Source organism: Cydia pomonella, chromosome 24 (genome assembly GCF_033807575.1).
Source record: "Cydia pomonella isolate Wapato2018A chromosome 24, ilCydPomo1, whole genome shotgun sequence".
Classification (NCBI taxonomy): Eukaryota; Metazoa; Arthropoda; class Insecta; order Lepidoptera; family Tortricidae; genus Cydia; species Cydia pomonella.
In genome coordinates, this window is record NC_084726.1 from 3,764,395 (window position 1) to 3,784,843 (window position 20,449).

A 20,449-nucleotide genomic window follows, 5' to 3' on the forward strand; every position below is an offset into this window, starting at 1 on the left:
TAAGTATTATAATCAGAATAGGGTTTTTTTAAGGGCGCGTAAATACAATTTTAAACTGATAAAAATATGTTTTTTTTTTTACTATCCTGGTGCCGCCCACCCAAAGTTATAGCTAAGGATGATTGAATTATTTGTATTTTTATTTTGGTTATATTTCATTTGTTTCATTTTTTTCGAGACTAATTAAATGCTATGTTTCAATTAAGGTTGAAATGACATTGAAACATCGTAATGTACATTGGGCGGCATCAGGTAAGGATTGTGTAAGCTTTTTGCTGCATTTAAATTTTGGTCAATTAAGAGAGATTCCGAGTATTGTCAAAAGTATTTTATTTTTATTTTTTGTAGTGATTTTGTACTTAATGTAAGTATGTTTTTTTTTTTCTTGACATGTTTAATGTTGATGCATGTTTTTTATCGTGAAATATTGCTTGTTAAGGCTCAATGTTTGACTAAAACTTAAACATAGATTTATACATATATACTAAAAGTGATACTTGACAGTTATCAGTATAGACGATAGTATTCCTAAATCATACATTTTCAATAGGTGAAATCGTCGCCTACTGGCCTCTCTTTATTTATTTATTTATTTAAATATGAAACAAACGGTCATACAAAAAATATTATTACAGTTTCTTCTCTTAATCTAGACCTATAGTTTCCATGTTTATTAAACATATCTTTATATAGAAGCACGAAAAGTACCTATCTACGTTTAGGTTCAGCTAAATAGTAAGAGGTTACACAGAATTTGAGAAATCAGATTTACAAAACACTCAATGAAAAGCACAATGTAAAACACGTTCTACGTTTATAACAATTTTTGAATAAGTATGAAGTATCGACAAACATGACATAATAATACTTATTATAAACGCGTTAAGATTTATATGCTTCTAATAGGTCACCTTTAATGAATTCTGTTTAAAGGTGAATAAAATTCATTTTTAGTATATGGTGGCCAGTTATTAAACAGTGGCCAGTAATTGACGATTTACCCTACGAACTATTAAAGACAATTAACAAAAATGCCAAACTGAAATTAGGTGTTATAAGAAATGCATTGACGACTAAAAATGACCCTTTTATAGAATACCAGTGATACCACCTAACAAAACAAAATAAAATCAATAACACACAAACAAATATAAGCAGTGATCGGAACTATGGGAGTAAAACTTTAACAAAACTTGTTAAGCGGACATAAAATAGTGCATACAGCCCTAAAAATATTCATGTCCATAGGGATAGGAATAGTATAGTACTTACAGCCATAAAAATATTTACATTCATAGATATTCGAATATTTTTAAGGCTATAAGCACTCTTTTTACGTCCGCTTGATAAGTTTTGTTAAAGTTTTACTCCCATAGTTCCGATCACTGAATATAAGTTAAAAATATATTATATTTAACCCCTAACTGCGATGACATAAAAAAACTGCGTTGTCTGAGAAGTTTTAATAAATAGACTTAATTGTCAATTACTGGTCACTCTTTAATGACTGGCCACCTTATACTCAAAATTATTTTTATTCATCTACTAAACATAATAAATTTTAGTATAAGGTGTCAATAACTGGCCACCCTTCAATAACTAGCCACCTTATACTGAAATGAATTCTGTTTATAGGTGAATAGATTTCATTTTCATTATAAGGTGGCCCGTTATTAAACAATAGCCAATAATTGAGCCTAATTCATGATACGATTACGACTCGGGCTTACCATTTCTTAATGCGATAAACAGCCTTAACCTGTTCACGATAGAGTGCATTTTCATTTGTATCCCAATGTGTAATTATTAAAATATTTATTGATGTAATGAATTGATTTTATTTATTTGTAAGTTTTTGACGTTGACAATTATACGCTTGGTAAATTCGCTTTTAGTTTTTTTTTTCGGCCTTTTATTATAAACGTGCTTTTGAACCTTTTGAACGCCAAGAACACTTAACTTAGGAGTTAGACTTAACTTAGAGTAAACTTGGACAACAAATATGCCGATAACTGATAAATAAGACAAACGTTCAACTTTCCACAGTTTTATGTTATTTCTTTTCTAGAGTCAGACCAGGATAAGCTCGCAGCGATTTTGACAGCCCAGACAGTGCAAGTATTATTTTAAACGTCAAACTTTTATGAAATTATGACGTTTTTCTTAACACATGCACAGGCCGGGCTGTCAATATCGCTGTCAACTTAGCTTGGTCTGACTTTACTTAGAATCCCGAGCTCTTTCAACCCTGATATGATAAAAAAGTGTCCCGAAATTTCCATACATTTATCGATCGTTCCATTCTGTTACTGTTCTTGCTTTACAAAAATGATAATATAAAAATGGAATGGAAATAAAAATCTTGGACCAGTTTTTTTCGCCTATTAATATCGAAAGAGCTCGTAATTCTAAGTAGAAACTACATAAAATATACAATTGTTAACCTTTTGAACGCCAAGAATACCTAAAGTTGTCGTTACTTGGCGTCCCACAGCGCCAAGGACACCTATAGGTGTCATGGCGGACGCTGTCAAAGTAACCTTCACACTTTCGAGTAAGGTTTACATTAGCTCGCTTGCGCCCGGGAGCTTGGCATTTGAGTGATGTTTATGTTTATGACATAAAGCGTTCGAAGGGTTAAAGTGACACAATGTTTCTCGCTATTTCAACTGTGAGACGTACTTATTCTGATTGTGTTTTTTTAAATACCATGTCGGTGACAAACAAACATACGGCTCCCGATGGTAAGCGGTCACCGTAGCGTATAGACTGCAACGTCAGGAGTGTTACATGCGCGTTGCCGACCCTTTAAAAACATGTACACTCCTTTTTTTAAGCTTCCCATAGGTACTGTGGGTTCTCGAGAAAACCTCGGCAGGGAGATCATTCCACAGCTGGAGCGCCTGCGGGAGAAAATTTGGTTAAATAAATGTCACTTTTAACCAACAAATCATATCTACACCGTGGGCTGGTAAAACCCGACAAATTTTAACCGCACATTCCTACGGTCAAAAGGAGCGAAAAAATACGAATAAGTGAGGTTTTTTCGCTTCCTGCACACGGCACGTTATTTTTACATCTTAGGAAAAAAAACATTACAAGGTATAAATAAAGCTTTTTTTTATTAACACATAAAAATTGCTAGTTTCCTTTAAAACTTTATGTCTGTAAGTAGGTAATGTCTAAACTAAGTCTCATAGTGGCAGCGCCGCAGCCAAAAAGACGTTTTCACTAAGTTATAAGTTATAACAGACTGCTTACCATCAGGCGGGCCGTATGCCTGTTTGCCACCGTCGTGGTAAACAAAAAGAAAAAGAAACATTTTCTCAAAAGTTTACATTATCTTTAAATCAAGACCGACTTCAGAAAACTTTATAAGTATGACATTTTAGTCTCTAAATGCGGTCAAGAATACACCTTTTAAAGTCTGTCGGATTTTACCAGCGCACGGTGTATAACAAATCCAGATTAAATTCATGATATGTTGACACAATCAGAATACGCTTCAGTGTGGTATAGTATGGTAAAGCTTTACCATCATAAGAAGCAGGTATTTGTTAGAATGAGAACGCATTATTCTTATTTTATATTTGAACACTCGAATAAAAAGCGTAGTCACAATTTATTTTTTCACTGAAGTGAAGTTTCCTCGAATAAAATGTTTTATACAGTTTGAAATGTATAATATAAATATTTTGTGAAAATTTCAAATTATCCTAATTATATATTATATGACCGATCAATTCATAGATTTTTTGTGTTGTAAGTACTGCGAAAAATCTGAATAAGAATGTTTTTATTATGCATATAATGGAATAGTTTTATTATAATATAGATCGTGTCATTCACGAAGACGCGTGCCTTAACTCGTATTAATGTCATGTTATTAAAGGTTAGATTTGGCAAATCTGCGCGTCATCGTGGATGGCACGAACTATAACTGTATTTAATATAAAACCTGCTACAAAATTTACTATTGGATATGAAGTAAAAAGTCTTTGATTATCTTATTCCGTTAAAAAAGGACATATCTCTAAAAAAATTAATGAAACTATGATTTGAAATTTTTAAACACAGTCTAAGTACTTGTTTATGGGGTTGGCTGCTACTTTACCGCACTAGTGCTATAATTAGTACATTACGTGACTATGTCGAAAATTTAAAGGGCCATATGTACCTACTGTAAAACGTGTATCGTACATGTGCGAAAAGGTAATTCGCAACTCGTGTCGATTTAAAAGATTCAGTCGTGCTTTAATTTATCGCCACTCGTTTGTAATTTCCTATTTTTCGCATTTGTATCGTACTGTACAATTACAGATGCTATTAATCTTAAGAATATTGTCAAATTCTTGTTTTTTTTTCTTATATGGCCTAAAGGGCCATAAAGCCCTTAACCTTTTGACCGCCAAAGACCTCATATGACACGCGCACGGCTACAATCCAATATGAACCTTCATGCGTACCGACACGGTTCACGATTACGCGCCGCGTGCGATAGGCGTGGCGTTCAAAAGGTTAAAGCCAAATCCAAAGAACATAACTATAAATACCTACATACATCGAAAACCTATGCTGGCGCCATCTACAAAAAGACTTGGACAATTGCCAACCCCATTTTGAGTTATGTTTTGTCGTTTTTACATTTATTCTTAAGTGCTCATTTTTCATGTTTTATCATCATGTTTCTGCTTTGTGTGGCATGCATTGAGCATGTTTGTGCTTGCAAAATGAAAGTAAGTTGTTATCGTTTTTATTTATCGCTTTTTTATTTTAAATGGCTTCTTTTATTATGATTACGTTTTTACTATTTCCAAGACTTTACATAATACCTACGCAAACATTTTAAGAGTCAATTTTGATATGGTTAAATATTATTGCGTAACAATTTTTGTCAAAGTTACGAGATTGTTAAAAGTGACATTACGATCTCGTTCGAGGTTTATGCACTAATATTAAATGAAATCAAATCGCTAAATATCTCTCCGTTTTTGCTTCCTTTGAAAGAGGTCGCTTTTAAGCGATAAGACTGCCGTTTGTTTGTGTGTTGTATCTTAACTTAATACATTTTAGATTTTTTTTTTATATTGTATATATCGGTTTATCGTTCTAAAGTTCATCATACAAAAACAATGTTATTTGAATTTGAAATAGTTGATTTATTTTTGTTATGAAATTGGATGAAAAACTTTGAGCCATTCATGTTTCAATTGAAAATGATTTAAATTACATTGAAGTATTTAGTGTTACGGGTTGGAGTGTTTTTACATTGTCCGATACGATATCGGATGTAGGTAGGATCCTACATCCAAATAGTGAAACGTTTAGCGATCACGCATACTACAATAAACATTATACATACGCACACAAACAAATATTATGGATCCGATGCTGACGGGGGCTCCGACATGGCTGAATTTATCAGAAGCGCCTTTCCGATATCGGTGCCTATCTATCCTCGATATGGCACCATCATGCGGCTGTTTTCCTCATAGGCGGGCGCCTCGATAGTGCTATAAGGCGTCGCCTTTTAAAGTAAAGTAAAAAGTCATTTATTCAAGCAGGATTTTACCTATACAATCTCGTTTGAATCGTCAAAAGCACATTATAAATAAATAGCGTTATCTATCGTTCTTTAATAATAATGATTTATTAGAGGAATAAATAAATACAGAAAAACATGTTTAACGTTTTACTTCCATCCGATATCGGATCGGGTAATGCGAGAACGCCCTAAAACCGCGGGCCACACGAGGCTAGAACTATATTAGTCGTGTCGACCTCCCCCGCAGGACTGGTCGGAGTTCAACGCGGCGCTGTCGTCGATCGCGGCGCTGCGGCCGGCGCGCTCCCCGGCCGCCTCCCCGCGGCACTCCCCGCGCGCGGCGCGGCGCGCGGCCGCGGCCCGCGAGAACGCGTACGGCGAGCTGCGCGCGCCGCCGCTGCCGCCGCGCAAGAGCCTGTCGCCCGCCGAGCCCGGCCTGGCCGCCGCCTGCAGCGTGCAGGACATCGCGCAGGCCAGCGCGCAAGGTGACACACTCACATGACACACGCGGCCCGCGAGAACGCGTACGGCGAGCTGCGCGCGCCGCCGCTGCCGCCGCGCAAGAGCCTGTCGCCCGCCGAGCCCGGCCTGGCCGCCGCCTGCAGCGTGCAGGACATCGCGCAGGCCAGCGCGCAAGGTGACACACTCACATGACACACGCGGCCCGCGAGAACGCGTACGGCGAGCTGCGCGCGCCGCCGCTGCCGCCGCGCAAGAGCCTGTCGCCCGCCGAGCCCGGCCTGGCCGCCGCCTGCAGCGTGCAGGACATCGCGCAGGCCAGCGCGCAAGGTGACACACTCACATGACACACGCGGCCCGCGAGAACGCGTACGGCGAGCTGCGCGCGCCGCCGCTGCCGCCGCGCAAGAGCCTGTCGCCCGCCGAGCCCGGCCTGGCCGCCGCCTGCAGCGTGCAGGACATCGCGCAGGCCAGCGCGCAAGGTGACACACTCACATGACACACGCGGCCCGCGAGAACGCGTACGGCGAGCTGCGCGCGCCGCCGCTGCCGCCGCGCAAGAGCCTGTCGCCCGCCGAGCCCGGCCTGGCCGCCGCCTGCAGCGTGCAGGACATCGCGCAGGCCAGCGCGCAAGGTGACACACTCACATGACACACGCGGCCCGCGAGAACGCGTACGGCGAGCTGCGCGCGCCGCCGCTGCCGCCGCGCAAGAGCCTGTCGCCCGCCGAGCCCGGCCTGGCCGCCGCCTGCAGCGTGCAGGACATCGCGCAGGCCAGCGCGCAAGGTGACACACTCACATGACACACGCGGCCCGCGAGAACGCGTACGGCGAGCTGCGCGCGCCGCCGCTGCCGCCGCGCAAGAGCCTGTCGCCCGCCGAGCCCGGCCTGGCCGCCGCCTGCAGCGTGCAGGACATCGCGCAGGCCAGCGCGCAAGGTGACACACTCACATGACACACGCGGCCCGCGAGAACGCGTACGGCGAGCTGCGCGCGCCGCCGCTGCCGCCGCGCAAGAGCCTGTCGCCCGCCGAGCCCGGCCTGGCCGCCGCCTGCAGCGTGCAGGACATCGCGCAGGCCAGCGCGCAAGGTGACACACTCACATGACACACGCGGCCCGCGAGAACGCGTACGGCGAGCTGCGCGCGCCGCCGCTGCCGCCGCGCAAGAGCCTGTCGCCCGCCGAGCCCGGCCTGGCCGCCGCCTGCAGCGTGCAGGACATCGCGCAGGCCAGCGCGCAAGGTGACACACTCACATGACACACGCGGCCCGCGAGAACGCGTACGGCGAGCTGCGCGCGCCGCCGCTGCCGCCGCGCAAGAGCCTGTCGCCCGCCGAGCCCGGCCTGGCCGCCGCCTGCAGCGTGCAGGACATCGCGCAGGCCAGCGCGCAAGGTGACACACTCACATGACACACGCGGCCCGCGAGAACGCGTACGGCGAGCTGCGCGCGCCGCCGCTGCCGCCGCGCAAGAGCCTGTCGCCCGCCGAGCCCGGCCTGGCCGCCGCCTGCAGCGTGCAGGACATCGCGCTGGCCAGCGCGCAAGGTGACACACTCACATGACACACGCGGCCCGCGAGAACGCGTACGGCGAGCTGCGCGCGCCGCCGCTGCCGCCGCGCAAGAGCCTGTCGCCCGCCGAGCCCGGCCTGGCCGCCGCCTGCAGCGTGCAGGACATCGCGCTGGCCAGCGCGCAAGGTGACACACTCACATGAAACATGTAGCGTGCCTGGCAAGGTTCTCACATATATCTATACACGCCTCTATTTTCAAGGCGCTAGAGTGCGTGTTTATATATTTTTGAACAACTCAGCCGCTCCGATATATCTGATGGTGACTGTACCAGTGGGGTGACACTCCTTTCGATCATTCTCGGCTCCGTACGGCTCAGCATTTCTCATTTCTCCGAGCTATTATTCGGGTTGGTACAACTTGACGTCCCTTTGCGTGCACGACCACAGACAAGATAATGACTTAAATTTTGAAAACCCGAAAGGGATAGTGCAATACATTAGAAAGGGATAGCATCATTCGGCCCTAAATCGCCGTGAAACTTCGATTTTGTAGGAAGTGTCGTTTCTGTACGATAGCACTATTATGTATTCTGTGCTCGTACTAGTGTCCCCGACGACCGTGCGCGCTCCGGCGCCCCGCAGTAAGGGTCGCGACACATATAAATATACATTACAGCTGGTTGCGCTATACAGGATGTCCTGAAGTATAAAAAAGATTTAGAAGTTCGTTAAATAAACATCAATATAATAAAATTGAAGAGTTTGGTACTTACATTATTTGAGTATAAATGTTTTAAAACAATGAAACCCCGAAAAAAACATTTTCATCACTTGCTCATAAAAGGTGTTAATTTACGTAGGCAGAAGCTTTTTTCCATTTTTTTCCTCACCAGTGTAAAGAAAGACATTGTATGCCAAGGACGATACAGAAATTACTAATTCATGTTCATGAAGCCCTCGCCCTCGGCTTCGGGCTTCAATTCACACTCATTTGTAATTTCTTTTTACCGCCTTTAATACACAATATCCTTAATAAACCAGACAATTTGTAACAAACAACACATTTTCTTTTCACTCACAAAGGTCCTTCATACATTGCAGAGCCGAGAAGAAGATCTTCATTAGAACCCGAACCTGACTCGAGGCATCGGCTGACCTCCATCATTACCGGGTCCACGGAAACTATTACTGGCATCATTGATACGCGGCACGAAGTAAGTTTATGATAAATTAAATGTATTTACAATAACAGTAGAGTTATTTTTTGAATTACAACCTGAACCCGACTTGAGGCATCGGCTGACCTCACGGGGTAAGTTAGGGTATACATTACAATCAATGATCTTAACGTACACGAAGGGAATGGACAACATTTAAAATGTTTAACGTCTTTCATTTCGTTTATTATTGTCTATGTATATTGGTGGAGAGTAACATTAAACACGGAAATGTTATAGCCGATTCGCAGTCCGGTAATGTTATTTATTTTATTTTTTATTTGGAAATCCAACAGATTAAGTAAACTAAAACTCAGAGAAGCCAATTACAGGTTTCCACAGACAGGATACAAACGTAGGCATATTACAGGCTAGCACAAATTAAAGACATTACAAACGCCAAAACATGCTATGAGAAAAGAAAGAAGTAATTTGTTTCTTATTAAAATTAAAAATTAAATTAAAGCTATGCTGATCCTCTGCAGGTAGGGGAGCAAAGAAACTAGATGCCATGAGGTTTCTAATTGTTGCGGGTTTCATTTAATGTAAATCCAGTTGATCGTTGCTATGACACAGTTCATTCATTCAACTCGAAGCTCGGACAAAGTATGAATTTTGACGATAGTTGGTTTCGGTCGGTGGAAGTGACAAAGGTCGGTAGTGTCTAGAAGAAGCTATAGATATCGATCTGTAACGACGGATTGTAAAGATAAATCGTACTATATATTAACGTAATTGACCTTATGTGTCCTATATAGTTTGGATATAAAACCATAATCAAACGTCGATTTCGAAGGCATTGTTTTAACAGCATTTGATGGATTAATCAACATACTTTTGTTTTAATTCTAGGTACCACCAGACCCAAGAGCATTTGAGAAGCCGCGACGAGCGAACACACCACAGTCCAACAGCCGACCCCTCCCCGCACCCCCTCCTGATAACTCCGACGACCGACCCGACAGATCGGACAGAATACCTGACAGATCCGACAGACCCGACAGATCGGACAGACTACCCGAAAGATCGGACAGACCCGATCGATCGGGAGAAAGAACTGAAAAACCAGAAAGGCTCCCAGAAAGAGAAAGAATACCCGTACCAACGGAAAGAGAACATAGGCCTGTCCCGGCGGAAAGGGTTCTTGACAGAATACCCCCCGTACCAGCAGAAAGAGAGCATAGGATAGAAAATAGAATACCAGAAAGAGATAGGGTACCTGTCCCCGACAATAGAGAGAAAGTAGTGCCTTCAGATAGACTAGAATTCCCACCAGTAATACCAGAGAAACCAGACAGGATATTTGACAGGGTTGAAAACAGGTAAGAATAAGTTTTTTGTCAAGGTTTTTATTTTCTATACAATCTATTATCGGTGACTGTACTTTTCTTTCAACAGGCATCTAATACTCATCAAAAACAATTAAGTTGCGGTGTTTTATTAAATAAATAAATTAAATGAAAATGTTCCAAATTGGAATTTCGCATGTATTCCGCCAAGAATAAGGAGCTCTTCATACCAGCCAAATTTTATCCATCACGAAAAAATCGACTATAAAATAATAAGTATTAAATTTAAAAAAATCAAAACCCCGAATGCATTAGGCCATAAAATAGTACATTACGATACAAGTGCGAAAAATAGGAAATTCGAAACGAGTGGCGATAAATTAAAACACGACCGAAGGGAGTGTTTTAAATCGACACGAGTTGCGAATTGCCTATTCGCACATGTATCGTACAACGTTTTACAGTACATATGGCCCTTTAAATGTTCGACACAGTAACGTAATATGCTAATTTTCGCACTAGTGCTATAAAGTAGCACCATATGTACTGTAAAATCTTTTTTATACCAAAAATACCTAACAACATTTTGAAAAGAGCCGATAGTCTCTTGAAAGTGCTGGATTGATTTTTTTTTTTAAATTTCTAAAAACCACCGCAAGGAAACTCGCTTTCACGTAAAATTAAATGCATCGAAATCGGTCCATCCGTTTGAGAGCTATGGTGCCACAGACAGACATTGGCGTCAAACATATATACGGGAAACACCACTCTTTTTTGCGTCGGGGGTAAAACTCGGCCAAAAATTGGGTTTTAGTGTGTGTGTATGGGTACACCCATCTAACAATGATTTCTGATTTGTGCTCCAACAGGGCGCCGCCGCGGCAAAGGTCGTTGCCCTCGAGTACTAGCGGGGGGGACATCCAGCCGACCAAGTCCACGACGATGCCAAAATTCCCGTCGGAAGAGAAGGATCCGCCGTATGAAAATGTGGCGTCGGAGAGGAATGAATTAGCTGTTGCACGTAAGTTTTAAAGTCTCCTAGTTTCATAATATTTAACAGAGCGCCGCGGCCAAGGCCGTTGCCCTCGAGTACTAGTGGGGGGGGGGGGGGGGGGGTCATCCAGCGACCAAGTCCACGACAATGCCAGTGGTTTTACGGTATTTGGTGTGGTAGCCACGAATAGGGGGAGAGACCTGGAAATGCAAGTACATTCAGCCAACCTAGTCGACAACAGCGCCGAAGATCCCGTTCGAGCAGGTTAAAGTTTACTTTAAGTACTGCATTATCACTTTATAAATTAAATATGCAGAGAAACGTTAACTAAAGCTAAAGGAGCAAAGTTCATCCTCTGTGCTGCTTATGTCCATGGGCGACGATGACCTCTTCCCATCAGGCGGCTCGTCTGCTTGTTTGCTGACTATGCTAACATATAAAAAAAACTATTTTATTAAAATTAATTCAATGAAGTAAGATTCTCATTAGGTAAGATTCAATCAAAATTAACGAAATAATTTTCTTTTCCAGCCAAAAAATTCAACCCTCTAACACACGACAAGAACGGCCGAAAGTACGGTGAGAACGTTTCGTACGAAAACATAAATTTAGATTACATCGCTCGCCTAGTAGGCGAGGGTTACCCCAAAGATATCGTAGTACGAGCGTTAGGCATCACTAGGAACGACTTGGAAATGGCGTGTGATATATTACACGAATTTGGGTCGAAAGTGTCAAATAAGTGCTAGTTTTAGTATAGTTCAATCGCTTTGTAAATGATGGGAAAACGTTAGACTAATTTTACCTTGGGCTTCGGATGGTATTAGACTAATATTATTAGTGCGTTGCCATGGTAACCTATACGATTTGAAAGTTCGTGTCCTAATAATATTTTTCTAATACCGTTCGAGAAATTGTGTCCCATTTTTGGAACACGGTTTAACCTTATGTGCCATATTTGGAACACGCTCGCTTTAATAAGTTCGTGTGGTATGCATCCTTCCTGAATTCATAGTACAAACATTTTTATAAATTGATGTTTATAATAAACTTGCGAGTTGCGAGTGTGATTAATGTGTTCCAAATATGATAAATTCAAATTATGTGGAATTTACTGGACATAATTGTTAATGAACTCTTGAATTTTGTTACACCAGTTTACAATATTAAATAATATTTAAAAAAAGTCTAACAGTTTTTACCATCACTGCCGTCTCATTAGTTTACCACATTTTAGTTTTAGCTCGCGTTTGCTCACAAATTATCAGCTTTATTTATTAAATCTTCGCAAATTGTACATTTTGTGATAGTATCATTAACCTCAATATTGTAAGAATCGTCATAATACTTATAGACTCATATACTCTGAAAGCAATAGTTCGTTCCTACTTCAACTTAAGACGCATTTCCTAGTAGCTGTACATTTTCAAACCTGTTTCTTGTTCTAAACAATTACCATGTACGGCCACAGACTTTAATTGTTGAGCCATTTAAGGTTCAAGCTAATTTGTTTGTCAATACTGACGGTATTAAATGTCCAATGTAAAGTAAACCCTAAATGACTTAAGTATGTGACTGTACATATGTGCAAGTTGCGGAAAGTTTCCAAAATTAGAAAAGTTCCTGGAAATTTCACTGGAAACAAAGGAAGCTTTTATTTTGGAAATGCAAAGTTCGTATCCCACAAAAATGTGAGTTTCCGGAAATTTTCCATAAGGATGCTTCTGAATTTTTGAAACTTTCTCGTGGCACGTCTGTTATTGGGTGACTTAAGATTAAATGTAATACAAAATTTGTGACATTGGCTAAAAATAGGGCACCAAATTTACCATTTCGTTACCGTCATACAACTACTACTACTTATGTTTGAAAAATTGTGATTTTATACATATATAGTAGGTATTCTGATTTTGCAGTTTGCTACTTATTGAACCAGATTCACAAATTTTGTATTGCCTGCTAAATTTAAGTCACCCCGTAAATTTGAACTCGTATAGCAACCTATGTCACATGACAACGAAGAAATAATGTAGAAAGTAACGAAATCGTACAGTTTTTTCCAAGACAATGTTGATTTTTCAAGATTTTGAAACCAGTAGCGTATAAATTGTATTTTAAGATGTGTAAAAACGAAAAATATCTTGGCTATATGTTTGACAACTGAAGCCGTCAAATCGAAAAAAAACGTGCCCATATGTTTGACAGATGAAGCCGTTCGCCGGCCGTAGACTTTATACATTTAATCCATTGAACGCCACGCCTATCATGTTTCTTTTCGATTTTTTTTTGTGTGAGCTTTCAATAAAATTTGGTCGGTATATATAGTACCCTATCTGTACAATATAAGCGCAATTTCACCGTATGTCCTACAAATATTTGAGTTACGAAAAACTATAGTAGTTTCTTCAGTAACTCTACGGAAAAGGTGTGATTTCGTTATTATACCGGCCAGAATGTGGAGTGTCGTCAAACCAGGCAAATTTTCTAACAAAAAAACTTACAAAATAATCGGTTCTGATTTTATTATAGATTAACACATTTTATGCCTACAATCAGAAACTTTGGCATAGTCAAGTGGTTAGTTGGTTGAAACTGTTATCCTATTGTACTGGTCATTTCCAAAAGAAAACTTACATCCATTCATCATAATCTTTAAAATAAAAGTACGCTACTCATCAATTTTATAAAAAATAGATTTAAATTAATTATGACGAATACGATTGATAATGATATGATTAAGGATTTTATTTTCTATTAGCATAATTTAAATAATTGATAATAATTCAAATTAAAAATCGCCATTGTTGTTAATCTCGGTGTTTTTGTATGTAAAAATTTGTAAATAGTTTTTTAAATGCCTTTTAATCTGACGCGTGGCGAGATGTTTCATATAACCTATACGGTTTCATTTCTAAAAAACGTGTGATAGTATTATAGGCTTATTGAAAAAAAAAAACTTAATTCTATAGACGATAAAGCACATTTTTATATAATGTATTTATTTTGCTTCGACCTTAAAGCGTAGTTACATAAACAATTTTAATTCCAGTTTTCTTTTTCTAATCAGTATTCATCTTACTCATAAGCTAATTTCATTAAGCATTGTAAATATATTTGTAAAATAAATAATACTTATATTTTCATATGAAAAATTCTGTCTTAAACTACTTAAATAGTCGTTCATATAGATTATATTTTTTAAAAATATGTATAATGAATGATTGTAATGAGATACAAATTTTGACACTCTGACTTATGACATTTGCAATATTAATATTTAGCATAACTATTCTACTTTAAATTGTTGGTGTAAATATATTTTTATTGTTCGAACTCTGATACGAACATCTTCCTTTTTAATGTAACTAAGAAACTAGTATAATTTTAGTTGGACATTGTACGAGCTTAAACTGCACCAATTTTTTTTTATTGTCTTGAATCCTACATTTTCTACTGACTTTTAAGAAATTGACAAATTTATTGATCTACCTATAATTCCTCTTTTTGACTTTAAATAAAATAGTAGAGAAATTTTAGCATTATAATTATTAAAATAATTCAACACAACTATAGACTTAAAGAAAGATCGGCCAATGCCAATTTGTGGTATTTCGGTTTTTTTTTTTTTAATTTAGCAAACCTCAGCAATCGGTGTTTAGTAATCGATCGCTTGAGAAAATATACCTAATGGAAAATACCACAAATTGGTCTGGATATATTATCAATATCATAAACGTAGCTGTCATCTGCCACAAGACGTTCATCATAAAAAATCCAAATAGCGAAGTCATAAATTCATATACTTAACTTTAACAATCTGTTTGTCTTAGGTATCTAAAGACATCGCATAATATATTTTTCGTGAATATCCGAAAAGATGACGTCGACGTAAAGTCATAGTTAACTTGTGACCAAAATTTCTTCAATTGTATTTATTTTCTGATATTGCACTACGTCATTGCCGACGTGGCAAAGATAATTCAAATATTAACCCTATGTATGCGCAGTGGGACATATTTGACTCATTGAAAAAAATATCTTAAGCTTCAGACCAAAAACTAACTCAAGGCATAGGCTGTCTTTGCCACATCAAATAATTATTTTATTGATATAGAAGGTGCAGGAATAATTTTATTACCGCTTATCGCGCTTTAAATAACCTGACTGAATTTTAGTAGTTAATGTTTTGCTAATCAATGACATGAGAAGAAACAAGCCATATAGGTTTTAGTATTACAAAACTATATCTAGTTATAAAAGAAATCATAAGTGGAGCTCTTTTCATAACTTAAATTAACTGTTTAAATTGATTAATTCTGGAAAAAATCGGTGTCTTTTCTACACAGTTTTTTTTTTTAATTTGAATTTTGCTCAATTTAGTATTCTGAAAACTGTACCATATATGGTACGTCATTGTGTTTTACTTTTATAATGTAACCTGATTGCTTCTTTATTCTTGCGTCATTGTTGCTATTTAATTTTCTTTATAATAAGTAATCCAATCCATTGTAATCATACCCCCGTAATTTAATATTACCATTGTAATAATATTAAGTAGTTTATCAGGACCGTAAGGTATTTATGAATAAATACATATCCACCAGTGCGCTAGTCAAATTATATACTTGGGCATAAAATGTATAGCAAATGTGTGTGTAATAACACTTCTGGTATATTTGTGTTTTCACGAATTTATCCGAAGTGAAATCTTTAAAAAATTTGCACAATCTCTAGTTCTAGTGACCCATTAGAAGTTTAGCTGTCTAAAGATAAAAAGGGCAAGCAATTTAAAACGCCATCAAAAAAATTGTGCCAAGATGCATTGGGATAACGTCGGATACGAGGTAATTTCGAATTTCTCAAATATATATAGAGTCCGTCTATGGGCGTCCGCTAGTGTGGGCGAGTGCACGTAGCGGGCGCACGCACGCCTGAGGGCCTACCGCGAACAACGTTCGAGGCGTTACCTCCCTGTCACACGTACGTACGAATTTACAAGTGCCACAGAGAGGCAACATATCAAACGTGGTTTTCGGTTGGCCCTATGTTCTTAAACTTATTGTTGCGCATTACTCATACTATTTTTGGTAAACCCGCTCGTCCGGTCCGTGCACCCGCGCCAGCTAGCGGACGCCGCCCTAAGCTTAATCCTGTGCTAATTTCGACATGACAAGATATCATTATTAAACGTCATATTTATTAGTAATTTAACGTGACTCTTCCTCTCTCTGCCACTGTAAAGTCTGTGCAGAGATTGCTTGGTTCAACTTTACTACATTAGAAGCAATATAGCAAGGCTATTTGTTACCAAAGTATAAAGTGGTTTTAGTTTAGTAGAATTTGAGGTTTTTAAAATTGTCCTATTTGGAATGTTACCTAAATGCACCTAATGGATAATATTACACACATAGCTTTATATTCTTGTCCAAAGTTGTAATAATAGTATCTTATAATCTTAGGCTGTGTATACACTATCGCTTAGTGAAATTGAATATAAACCATGATAAAATATTAGCGAGATCAAAATAAATAATGTGTATACAGTACAAGTCACAAATACCAAAAGTTTAATTATTTTGCTGTATTAATTTCACAATAACATGACATGCATTATTTATGTATAAAATCATTATGAACGCAAGAAATGTAAATTATGTACTTTATTTGTATTATAAAGAATTATGGAAATCATGTGGAACATTTACATTATGAACCAACACGAAAATGCCTTTATTATTCTTGAGCGAATGAGATGTGTCAGTCCAAATAAAAGGGTAAAGTAATTTATTATTCTGTGGGTCATATTTAACCCACAATGCAGGGGAACTGTTAAGGATATTTGGGACAAATTCGGATTGTAAATTTAATAAAGTCACTTAATTTATTCCTGGTTTGGATTAACGGGCTTTTCCCTAGTATGTATCTAAAACATTAAATCTAGAGTCGGACCAAGATAACTCTGCACACATATTTTTGTGACAGTGCTTTAGTTTCATCATAAAAGTCAAATGACTATAAAATTTGATATTTATGATGACATTTCCACACTTTGTTACGTTAAATACGATGCGGAGTTAGACTTAGAGTTAACTTGGACAAAAAATATGCCGATAACTGATAAATAAGACAAACGTTCAACTTTCCACAGTTTTATTTTATTTCTTTTCTATTACCAGGATAAGGTCGCAGCGATTTTGACAGCCCAGACAGTGCAAGTATTATTTTAAACGTCAAACTTTTATGAAATTATGACGTTTTTCATAACACATGCACAGGCCGGGCTGTCAAAATCGCTGTCAACTTAGCTTGGTCTGACTTTACTTAGAATCCAGAGCTCTTTCAATCCTGATATGATAAAAAAGTGTCCCGAAATTTCCATACATTTATCGATCGTTCCATTCTGTTACTGTTCTTGCTTTACAAAAATGATAATATAAAAATGGAATGTAAATAAAAATCTTGGACCAGTTTTTTTCGCCTATTAATATCGAAAGAGCTCGTGATTCTAAGTAGAAACTACATAAAATATACAATTGTTAACCTTTTGAACGCCAAGAATACCTATAGGCGTCGTTACTAGTCGTGCCCACAGCGCCAAGGACAACTATAGGTGTCATGGCGGACGCTGTCAAAGTAACCTTCACACTTTCGAGTAAGGTTTACCTTAGCTCGCTTGCGCCCGGGACCTTGGCGTTTGAGTGATTGTGTTTTTGACATAAAGTGTTCAAAAAGTTAAATGGCCCATCTTTATGTTGCCCTTATATTTCTTAATCGAATGGCATAAATATAAAAATAGGCAATTATTTACATTAAAATCATTCGTTAGTAATTTAAACGTCAACGTTCAGGATGCCGATGCAAGCAGCTGCGTCGGGTGTGAGATGCAGCAGATCCTCTGGTGGCCCCTGGTAGGAATACAGGGGGCAGCGCTGGATAATGTGTTTCATGGTCTGGTCCTCCTCGCCTCAATCACACAGAGCTGAGTTCCTCCGCCCCCACCTGTGCAAAAAGTCGTTGCATCGGCCATGTCCCGTTCTTAGTCTATTGAGCCCTTATATTTGGACAAATGTGTTTTCGGTTGGTAATGTAGAATGATTATCATATCAAGTCACGTCAAGCGAATACCTCATTATACAAACCTGTGAGTTTACTAACGTTTCTTGTTAAATTTGGAAGGTACGATGGGTTTGGAATGCGAAGTTAGAACATTTGATACTGTTTTTAAAGTAAGGACAGGTGTCTATCTGATTATATATTACTGTCCTGCTCGCACAATGGTATTAACACCGGTATTATTCGCGGAACAGGAATATAGCTATATAACTACGCTTGCTATCGAGATAGAAAACAGGCACAATGTCCTAGCATTCTTCCTAGTGTTTGAAATAGTTATTTGTGTCCTAAGGGAGGAAAAGTAGGAAATTGCGTGCCGCGTGTAAAATTGTTACCCGAGCCGAAGTCGAGGGTGGCAAACACGCGGGATGGAATGACCTACGTTTCCTCCCGTGGTGCGCATACTATTTTTCTGCTCGACGGAGGTGGAAAGCAGCAACTTCGTTTAGCGCAGCGGGAGCAAAGTTAACGCTTTCCGCCCGGAGGACAGAAAAATATTTTTTAATTTATAAACTTGTGTTGATAGCGTCAAACCAAGATAAGTTGGCATTTTGATATCTCAGACGACTCACGGGCTATATTAAACGTCAAACTTCTATGAAATTATGACGTTTATTTGACACTTGCACCGTCTGGGCTATCAACATCGCTGCCAACTTAGCTTGGTCTAACTCTACTGTGAATGAATCCATGAAATTAAAATATATCTTTGAATGATCGTACATAAAGCGTATTTTAATGCGGCGTTTGTCATGCGTTAAATTAAAAAAATAAGATAAAACATACGTTGGTATAAAACGAACGTTTTACCTCGTCTTTATCACCAAAAAAATAGTTTCAAATGTTCAAAAGAGTACTGACAATATACAGGTTTGAATTAATCTTTTTAAGTTTTTGATTATGTTGAATTTTTCGGTGGATCTGTATTTTTTACCAGTTAATGAAACTAGCTTACGGATCCACGAAAAAAAACGCAGTTTTTTTGTTTTTTAAGTTTTGTTTTTCTTTACGTGGATCCGTGGCGCATGAAGGATTGTTTAGTTGGTATTTGTTCGAATATTTGGCCACGATTGGATTGTTGCTGAGGCTGTCTGGTTTACGCTTTAGTAAGGATATGTTGCAAATATATTATAATTCGGTAAAATTATTTGTCGTTTTAATTTTACCTGATACCAACTCATCACCGAGGCCGGAATTCTCGTAGCATTTTTGAATTGTCCTAGGGACTTCTCATTTATCGACTAGCGATACAAAGTATATACAACACAATATATTAAAGAAAATTTATATTAGAGGTAAACTACAGGCGGTCTTATCGCTAAAGAGCGATTTGTTCCAGAAAACTTTTTAGTAAGTAGTTGAAAATGTGATATAGAGATACGCAATAAAAACAATGAAAATTGAACAGTTAATAATTTCACATTTAATTACCTACTTCAGTTCAATTTTTTTTGATTACATGTTCCAAGTCTGTTTTCGTGCTAATAAGTGTTTTTTTTTATGACTTCTAGTCCCTAGGAGAATAGAATACCAAAAAGTGTCCGACAAAAAACCATAAATAGGTGGCGCTACCTAAAATACTTGAGAAAAAAATCCAATCATAGACAGCACACTTTACTCCGTTAATAACGCCTAGGTTCTTAGCTACTCTAGCGCTACTCTGGAGAGATTTGGAAGTATTATTTATAGCTGACAGCTGGACACTTTTGCAATAGTTCTATGGAGATTCTATTACTTGCCTCTACCTTCCATACCTTAAACCGTTATTTGACAAGTTTCCACAGATAATAAAATATGACTGATGCATCAAGGCGGTTTGTTTACAAAGGGCGGAAAGGAAACACGAAAATAGAAATTTAGATATCTGCCTCTTTATCGCTCGTATAGGCAAGAGTGATAGGGATTCGATAACGAAATTTCGATTTTCTTGTTTCGCGGTAGACCCTCTTGTGATGGAGTGTGGTAGTGGCGCCCCCTACGCAGAACCAGTTCAAAACGATAACAAATTTTTCAATCTGAATCCAGCTCCTGAGAGTAAAATAATTTAGCAACACACTAGACCACAACCATCATTCTGAAATACTAATTTCAATTATATTCATTTGAACTTGATAGTTGAAACGTAGTCCACGTTACAAACTCAACAAAATTATGTTTACGTAACAAATTTTAATAGCTTACATAGAATAGGCAACATGATTAATAGTCGAGAGATTGATTTTATAGCGGAATAAGCAAATTTTAATGATTTTGCTGTGGATTTTGTGCATTTTACAGGTAAGTAAATCAAAATTGTATTGATCATTGAGAAATTTATG

At 38.8% G+C, this 20,449-nt stretch overlaps 1 protein-coding gene and 1 long non-coding RNA gene across 2 annotated transcripts in view; one reads left to right on the top strand and one right to left on the bottom strand.

The window, feature by feature from the left end:
* Positions 1–19,278, top strand: part of LOC133531231 (E3 ubiquitin-protein ligase CBL-B-B) — a 177,777-nt gene extending 158,499 nt beyond the window's left edge. The window contains exons 10-14 of the mRNA XM_061869387.1: positions 5,793–6,030; positions 8,620–8,732; positions 9,588–10,057; positions 10,894–11,045; positions 11,550–19,278. Of these exons, the coding sequence (XP_061725371.1) occupies positions 5,793–6,030; positions 8,620–8,732; positions 9,588–10,057; positions 10,894–11,045; positions 11,550–11,767 (1,191 nt within the window). The 3' untranslated portion in view covers positions 11,768–19,278. The remainder of the gene's footprint in view (positions 1–5,792; positions 6,031–8,619; positions 8,733–9,587; positions 10,058–10,893; positions 11,046–11,549) is intronic.
* Positions 1–20,449, bottom strand: part of LOC133531232 (uncharacterized) — a 452,362-nt gene that overhangs the window by 67,742 nt on the left and 364,171 nt on the right. The gene's annotated exons all lie outside the window — the stretch shown is intronic.